We start from the raw sequence: 9,187 nt of genomic DNA on the forward strand, positions 1-9,187 counted from the left end.
TTACCTCGAGTAATTTGATTAGAAAAAGAGCTTCGAATCAAATTTTGCTGCTTCGAGGATTCGTTTAATTTCAGTGACGTTGTAATGGTTTGTTTTCAAAGTGTTGCATTTAGTTTTATTTGGGTGGATACACGGCCATCTAGTGGCAACAGCGACAATGACATAACTCATTTAACATGGCTGAATCCAGCTGCTCCCTGTTAAGACCACTATAAGTTTTTGTTTGCTCCAATATATTTTTCATGCATTTGTAATTTAGTTTATAGGTATATTTAGAGGAATATGTGTTCGAACGATTTTTTGAGAGCATTGTAAAAAAAACGTTAGTATTTTATAGCATTTCAGCTAGCTGACTTTTGCTATGCAAGTTAGCTGATTGTTCTTTTGTTGTCTCATTCATTTAAATTTTTTAAAAAAATTTTTATATCGTTTAGGTATTTTGATTTAGTTTCAAATGCATTTTTTGCTCTTATGTAATGAAAGATTAATCCTGTATAGTTTTAAGAAACAGTCGGGACTTTTATAGTTTTTATTTATATTTATTTATTTAAAATATATATTTACTGTATTTATTTATATTTTATATTTATATATAGATTTTTAAAATATTTATATTTATTTATATGATTTATATTTTTATTTTGCATTTAATGTTCTTTTGAAAGTGTAATCTTAGTAGGCCTTTGTTTTTCATCTCTTAAAATTTGGTTCTACAATGCATTAAATGTTCCTAATCCGATTACTCGAATATTCGATCTAACTAGTTAATGGATTAATCGATGACTTTAATAATCGATAGCTGTTGCCCTCCTCGATAATATCCGATATAATTTTAAAACGCTTTTATCGGCCAATAGTATCGGCTACCCGATATTACCGGCTCCCCGATAATATCGGACAACTCCAGTCACAAACAGAATTGTTGAAAAAAGTGTGCGTTCCCTGAGGCATTATTTTGGGTGGAAACACTATGGAAAAAAAATAAATAAATAGAAAACGACCGGCCAGATTTGAATGCCAAATTCATTTTCTACTTGTAAAATGACTATAGTGCAGTCATTTCATTTTTTGACATGGTCACCATGGTCTCATTTCATAACACCTTTAAGTTTTCCTGAAATATCAAGAAACTACTACACATGAAATTTGGAGATATTTGTCTTTCAGTGGACAGTGACATAAATCCTGTCGATACAGAATGTAGAAGCCACCATAATGTCTAAGTGACAGTATGGAAGAGAAGGAATGCCATTCAAAGGTAGAGAAGATGACGGTGGTGGTGGTGACGATGCACCGTTTGAGAGCGAATTTGTCAGACACAAGCACACTTCCTGGCCGAATGCTTCCTGAGCGTATGGTAGACCAAGTTATCGTCCAGAAAGGACAGGTTGTCATCGAACGCCACCGGGCGACAGCAGGCCTGCAGGGGTACGTCCTTAGCGGGCAGCCTCCGGCCGCGGGCCAGGTGACGGATGATCTTGTCATAGTTGGTCTCTGACTTCCTGCAGGTTCCCGCGCAGTACCTGAAGATCATTTCCTCACCTGAGATGTAGCCCAGACCCAGGTCGGTCACGTTAAGTTGCACCTGCTTTAGCGCGCAGCCTGGAGCTCGCCTGCCTCCTGACTTCCGTTCTCTACCACCTGGATTCCTCCTATAGCTAGACCCGGTCATTCTCTTCCTTTTGGGTCGAGATCTGATAGATCGGGCGCGGGAGGACTCTGTGGGAGAGCCTCGTATTCTGCTGATGGTCACCTTGATCAAATCCTCCACCTTGTCAAAGTCGGCCGGGATAGGTGCCCCCATGATGTCTGGAGGGGGAAAAAAAACATTGCAATCATTGATTAAACATGTCTTAAAGCAACACTTTGTAGCTTTTCAATTTGGTTGATTATAGCGTTACCGGTGGACAAAAGCGGTAGTGTTTTGCCTTAAGGAAGGCTGCGTTTCCCATGAGGACCAGCGCACACCCGAACAATGTCGTAAAATCATCAATGAATCAAAAATCAGTCTCCCGGTGGACTGCAGATGGATTAAACAACATTTCTATTTCCAGCGGCTGTGTGAAGGTAATGAATCCAGTTGTGGCTAAACAATAGCATATGACGGTTAGCAACCGTGTGGCTGAGTGTGGCTAAGTCCCCCACCCCACCCGAACTCGTCAGCGCTGATGAGTTCGGTTGAGGTGGGGTCGTCACGTCATGTTTATGCTGTATATCCTGGCAGCCTCTCTTTTTTTCCTCCTCAGACAAAAATTTTTGTGTCCTGTTGCTCTGCCATCTTTGCAGCATTCGCGCGAAGGCGTTTGCATCAACTTCCGTCTTTATAATGAATAGGGAAAGAGAAAGTGATGTATGCCGTTAAGCAGTCAGCACATTTGTAGTTTATTTTTATGTGGCAGGGTTCCTGCCACCCCCCTCAAAGTTAATTAGTGCCGGTGAAAGTGATACAGACCTCAAGATATAAAAGAGGTGTCATTCAACTAGTTCTCAGTCGACATATTATCACAAATAAAAATATGAAAATATTTTATAAAGGTTGAAAAGTTACCTAAGTTGTTTTAAAGTAAATACGTGAAAGCTCATCTCCCCACATTCCCACTGGAATCCTTTGGACGTGCAAGAATGAAAATGCCTGACTCAGGACTCGTATCATATATAATTTTTAGGAGAAAAGACTCATGCTTGTCTTTGTGCATTCCCAATGAAATAATTTGGAATATGCAACACTGGGATGCTTGCATTCTTCCACTTTTAATACAGTGAGATTGAGAGGGGTGGAGTGTACACAAATCAGCTTTTTGATCTAGAAACCAGTAATTGTGTGAATCCCTTGTGAGTGTAAGCCCGTTGGCAGCTGACCTTACGCGGCCCCATCGCCAATCCCAGCGCCGGGATCCCTACCCGAGCGCGCCCAATCACACCCAGCTGCGCAGGAACCCCACCAAACACGCAACAGCCACACAAACGAGCGGAGACGCTGCCTGGGCGCCAACCCAAGGCCAATGCCACGGCCCCCACCCAGTCAGCCCGGGCAGGGAGGGAGGAAGGGCAGGGGCAAGGGGGCCAGCACAGCCCATCCCTCCTACCGCAGCCCAGAAAAGGAGCCATCGTCACCTCCCCGGGATCCAGGGTGGTCCCCCGAGCAAACCGCGCCCCCATCAACCGGCCTTCAGGAATCGGAAGAGGGGATGCACCCCCAACCCCACGTCCACCCCCACCGCCGTCAGCCCACCCAGCCCACGAGCCACAGCCGCAGCCCCCCAACCGGCACAGCACGCCACGGGACCCCTAACGGTCAACCAAGTACAGGGCAGGGCAGGGTCCCCCGCCAGAGCAGGCGACACCCAGCCGATGCACTGTACTTTGTTTATTAGGAGAAAGCAGCGAGCAGGAAGGGGTTATGGGTGGACAGAAAAGAAAATAGAAAAGGAGAGAGACAGAAGAGAAGAACAAACAACAACAACAACAAGAAATACAGTGGGGCAAATAAGTATTTAGCCAACCACTAATTGTGCAAGTTCTCCCACTTGAAAATATTAGAGAGGCCTGTAATTATCAACGTGGTTAAACCTCAACCATGAGGGACAGAATGTGGAACGGAGGCCAAACGTTTTCTGTAACTCTTCACAAGCTTTTCACACACTGTTGCTGGTATTTTGGCCCATTCCTCCATGCAGATCTCCTCTAGAGCAGAGATGTTTTGGGGCTGTCGTTGGGCAACACGGACTTTCAACTCCCTCTGCAGATTTTCTATGGGGTTAAGATCTGGAGACTAGCTAGGCCACTCCAGGACCTTGAAATGCTTCTTACGAAGCCACTCCTTTGTTGCCATGGCTGTGTGTTTGGGATCATTGTCATGCTGAAAGACCCAGCCACGTTTCATCTTCAATGCCCTTGCTGATGGAAGGATATTTTCACTCAAAATCTCTCGATACATGGCCTCATTCATTCTTTCCTTTACACAGATCAGTCGTCGTGGTCCCTTTGCAGAAAAACTGCCCCAAAGCATGATGTTTCCACCCCCATGCTTCACAGTGGGTATGGTGTTCTTCGGATGCAATTCAGTATTCTTTCTCCTCCAAACATGAGAACCTGTGTTTTTACCAAAAAGTTCAATTTTGGTTTCATCTGACCATAACACATTCTCCCAGTCCTCTTCTGGATCATCCAAATGCTCTCTAGCGAACCGCAGACGGGCCTGGACGTGTACTTTCTTCAGCAGGGGGACACGTCTGGCAATGCAGGATTTGAGTCCCTGGCGGCGCATTATGTTACTGATAATAGCCTTTGTTACTGTGATCCCAGCTCTCTGTAGGTCATTCACTAGGTCCCCCCGTGTGGTTCTGGGATTTTTGCTCACCGTTCTTGTTATCACTGTGACGCCACGATGTGAGGAGGGAGTTGAAAGTCCGTGTTGCCCAGCGACAGCCCCAAAACACCACTGCTCTAGAGGAGATATGCATGGAGGAATGGGCCAAAATACCAGCAACAGTGTGTGAAAAGCTTGTGAAGAATTACAGAAAATGTTTGGCCTCTGTTATTGCCAACAAAGGGTACATAACAAAGTATTGAGATGAACTTTTGGTATAGACCAAATACTTATTTTCCACCATTTGATTTGCAAATAAATTCTTTAAAAATCAAACAATGTAATTTTCTGTTTTTTTTTCCACATTCTGTATCTCATGGTTGAGGTTTACCCATGTTGACAATTACAGGCCTCTCTAATATTTTCAAGTGGGAGAGCTTGCACAATTAGTGGTTGACTAAATACTTATTTACCCCACTGTAAATTCAATGCCTACACTAACTATGAATATAGTAGCGCTATGGTTCGCTAATTGTATTTCCGGTTGACACCATGTAGGGGGGCCTGATGACCGAGGAGAAAAAGGAGGGGGTGGGGGGGTCAGAAAGAGAAGTGATGAGGTGGGATGGAACGTACACAAATCAGCAATGCAGGGTGAACAACCCAGTATTATGTGAATCACTTGTAAGTGTGGATATGAAGACATCCTATTCTATGCTGCCTAATCACGAATCCTGGCTCCCATAGCGTCTGTGTACCATTTGGCCATTCGTTTTCTTCTAATTTTGGAAAACAAAAAAAGAAAATGAGCCCATTCCGTTTTTATGTGGTTAACAAAAAATGAGAAATTGTCTCCAGTTTCCCGATTAAACACTGGAAATTCCAATAATGGAAAACGAGCCATAGACTTCCCCATCAGTTGAAAAGACAGCTCCCACAAACATGTTAACAAAAAACGAGAAATTGTCTCCAGTTTCCCGATTAAACACTGGAAATTCCAATAATGGAAAACGAGCCATAGACTTCCCCATCAGTTGAAAAGACAGCTCCCACAAACATTGGGGGCCGACCCAGGCAGAGCATCTGGCTTTCACTGTGATGAACACACGCTGCGTTCAAACGACAGATTTAGGTGGAAAAAGGACGAAAGTTTTACTGCATACAAGCAGGCAGGAGTGTCTCAAGAGTGATTTGGTGGAGGATTCAAGTCAATTATTATATAAAATAGCTCCATGCATGCACTTTAAAAGGTTGTAAAAAAAATTGCATGTAAACAGTTAGCATAACTTTAGCTCGAAATACTGTATTTACGTAAAATGAATGAAAACTACCTTTTTTTTTTTTTTTTGCTTTTAACCAAGAATCTAGATTGTTCTATGTTCTCGTTTATAGAAATTCAGGGATGTATGCACGTATTTACAATAATTTTCAACATAAAAAGCACTTTGTTTTGTGAAGGCTGCCACGTTGCATTTACACAATAGCATAATTTTAGCTCGGAATATTTACGTAAAATGAATGATAACTGCCTGTTTTTTTGTTTTTGTTTGTTTGCTTGTTTGTTTTTATTTTTGCTTTCAACCAAGAATCCAGACTGTTCCATGTTCATATCTACAGAAATTGAGGAATGTACACATTTTTTACAATAATTTTCAACTTAAACAGCTCTTTGTTTTGTGATGCCCGCCATGTTGTATCCATACACAGTAGCCTAAGTTTACATTCAAATGATCAGGTAATTTTTGGCCAAATGCCCATTTTTTGGGCAAAAAAGTAGTACCGTGATCTAGACAATTCTACGTCCATACAAAAAAATGCCTTTTACGTGTTTTATGTAAATAAACATTTCAATCTAAAAACGAAGAGGGCCAAATAGCGGGCAAGTCATGCTGAGGCAATAGTAACATCGGAATTCAAACTAAATAAGTTGTGATTGGATATAGATAAATGCAAAAATATGCCTTTGTTGAGTAAAATTGGGAGGATTCTGCATGCTTTCCTCAAGTATTAAGTTTCGGATGTGAAAATTGAGTGATTTATTAGCTGTTGAAAACTTGCACTAAATAAAAAAAATTAAAGTTGCTATTTTGGGCAAAAATATGATATGTTAGATATTGCTATTGATCCAGAAAATATAGGTGATCATCTCTGCGTTTGGTGATTTTTCTGCATCTAGCGTAAAATTTGAAAATTTTGTTGCCGGTTTTGTTATACTTGTATAAAAAATTATTAATCAGGATTCTATTGCGGAACGACTTTGAACTTTTGATGCCGCTGCTCATGGAGACTCATACAGTGCTGCTCAAAAGTTTGTGAACCCCCTCAACATTTTGGAATTTTCTATTATTTCAACCTGATTTCCTAATCAATCAATTCAGTAGTTTTTTTTTTTTTTTTTTTAACAGTTGTGTTGTCGAGACTAAATTAAAAAGAGTTTTCATCAACTGATGTAGGTGCAAAATTGAACTGTTTGGTCACAACCAAAACCGCCATGTCTGGCGAAAAGTCAACACTGCATACCACCAAAAGAACCTTCTCCCAACAGTAAAGCATGGAGGTGGGAATGTCAAGATCTGGGCTTGCTTTTCATCCTCAGGACCTGGACAACTCCACATAGTCCAGGGAATCATGAATTCTGAGGAATATTGTCAAATCCTAGAACATAACCTGACGCCATCTGTTTTGAAGTTAAAGCTTGGCAGAAGGTGGATCATGCAACATGATAATGATCCAAAGCATTCCAGCAATACAACCAAGGAATGGCTGAAAAAGAAGAAGATTCGTGTTCTGGACTGGCCCAGTCAAAGTCCTGACCTAAATCCCATTGAAATGCTGTGGCGGGACCTGAAGCGAGCAGTTCATGCCAGACGCCCATCAAACCTCTCTCAACTGACTGCGTTCTGCAAGGAAGAATGGGCAAAAATCCCCCAAAGTAGATGTGAGAGGCTGATTAGTCACTACAGAAACCGTTTGGTTGAGGTAATCTCTGCAAAAGGAGGCGCAATATCCTATTAACTGAAGGGGTTCACATACTTTTGCACACATGATATCTGAGTTTTTCTTAAATCAACCACTTTTGTTAAATAAAGAATGACAATATAACTATTTCTTTTGTTTCAGTCCATTATTTGGAATGTCAGTATTGTGGATTTGGGTATAACTTAACATTTAATAAGATTATTTTAGTTTTTTTTACAAAAAATCTGACCATCGCTGTGGGGTTCACAAACTTTCGAGCAGCACTGTATATGCTTAAGGGAGGTGCCTGTTTTGGTTTTAGGTCACTAGCGGCTTTGGTTTTGAATACGGATCGTCCCCGAGCCCTGTGTCCGGCCAACTGATAGTGAAGTCTAAAATTCATGTTCTATGCTAATTATTTCTTCAGTTACTGTTCCAGTTGTTTCATTAATTGCTAGTTATGGTACTTGATAACACTTTATTTGATAGTGGCGCCATAAGACTGTCATAAGACAATTATCATTACGACATGACACCATCATGAGCGTGAATAAATTGTTATAACAAATGTTATTTAGTGTTATCCGGCAAATTATCTCACTTTTGAATGGCTGTAAAGGATCCAAGCTGGACATAAATAGTTAGTGACATAATTTGCCGGCTGACACTTAATGACATCTGTCATAAGCATTCAGTAATGACCATGTCATGTCATAATTAGGACTGTCTTATGACAGTCTTATGACTCCACTGTCAAATAAAGTGCTACCTATTAACCAAAATAAATCAACAAAAAAGCCACACTGGACTATAAAACTCAGGATTCCAAATGAGGGGGAAAAAGTAGCGGCTTATAGTCCGAAAATTGCGGTATTTTTTTCACCAAACACTTTTTTACTTGTACTTGAGTACACTTTTTGGATGAGCAATTTTACTTCTACTTGAGTCATATTTTTTAAGTAACATTACTCTTACTTGAGTAATTTTTGGGGGGTTATCAACATCTACAATATTGGGATTGCTTAACTTTCAGCATTCAGACCAAAAAACTTAAGACCCTCAACAGAGTGAATTTTTGTTTCTCGGCATTCATTTTTTTCTTTCCTCAAAGTAACCTCTCCCAGCATGACCAAAAATGAATATGGATACTTCACTCTCAGGATTTCCATTTTCTTACTTGTGTCAATGCATTTTACGTAGTATTCTATCCACGCTCCAACTTTTTTTTTTTTTTTTTTAAACCAGAGTTACATTAGTATGAATGCTTGTATCCCAGCATTACCAAATATTCAACATTCCAACTGCAGTACTTTGGACAAGCAATGCTGAAAATGTTCATGTCTTTGTATTCACGTTTACTGAATACTCCTCTCAACATTCCCAAGCAATTCTCACCATTAGTCAGATTTAAATGAAGACTTGACTCTCAATATTTCCACTGAAATATTTTCATTTTACTATGTCTGCTTGACTCTCTCAGCATCCCAATGCTCCCAAGCCCATCCTTACATGCGTCTCCTCGGTCGTCCATGTCCTGCCGATTCCCGCCCTGTGAGGTGACAGATAGGCGGATCCGGAGCGGAGGGCTCTCCAGGGGCCTCGCCTCTTCTAAAACCACCACCCCCTGGGGCCCCGGGCCAGCGTGCACGGCTCCCAGCACAAACAAACAAGTGGTCAGACTATGCCATAGCGTCATGATCCACTTGGGTCTGGCAGAGGGACATGGCGCGCCTCGGAACCGGCTGGTCTCATCCAGCAAAGAGATGTGCTTCCTGACAGAAAATTCTGTGGATTTAAAAAAAAAAAATGAAAGAGACTCCCTGCTTTGCAGAAGCCCTTCAGACGTCCATTCCCGCTGAGCTCAGGTCCACACTGAAGGAGGAGAACAGGAGGAGGGATGGGCTGTGTTGGTGACGTGTT

General features: G+C 41.5%; 1 protein-coding gene across 1 annotated transcript; it reads right to left on the reverse strand.

Annotated features, from left to right (window-relative positions):
• Positions 1–319: 319 nt before the first annotated feature.
• LOC130913551 (glial cell line-derived neurotrophic factor-like) lies at positions 320–8,963 on the reverse strand. Its single transcript, XM_057832229.1, has 2 exons — positions 8,777–8,963; positions 320–1,809 (listed from the first exon to the last, which is right to left on the reverse strand). The coding sequence occupies exons 1-2, from the start codon at positions 8,961–8,963 to the stop codon at positions 1,313–1,315; spliced, it is 684 nt and encodes a 227-aa protein (XP_057688212.1). The 3' UTR covers positions 320–1,312.
• Between the last annotated feature and the right edge of the window lie 224 nt (positions 8,964–9,187).

The sequence above is a fragment of the Corythoichthys intestinalis genome, chromosome 3, assembly GCF_030265065.1.
Source record: "Corythoichthys intestinalis isolate RoL2023-P3 chromosome 3, ASM3026506v1, whole genome shotgun sequence".
Classification (NCBI taxonomy): domain Eukaryota; kingdom Metazoa; phylum Chordata; class Actinopteri; order Syngnathiformes; family Syngnathidae; genus Corythoichthys; species Corythoichthys intestinalis.

Excerpts from the sequence above, each read along its gene's own strand:
- LOC130913551 (XM_057832229.1), bottom strand. The coding sequence starts at position 8,963 with ATGACGCTATGGCATAGTCTGACCACTTGTTTGTTTGTGCTGGGAGCC. Across the intron at positions 1,810-8,776 it reads GGACGACCGAGGAGACGCAT|ACATCATGGGGGCACCTATC; the intron begins GTAAGGATGGGC and ends TTCCCCCTCCAG.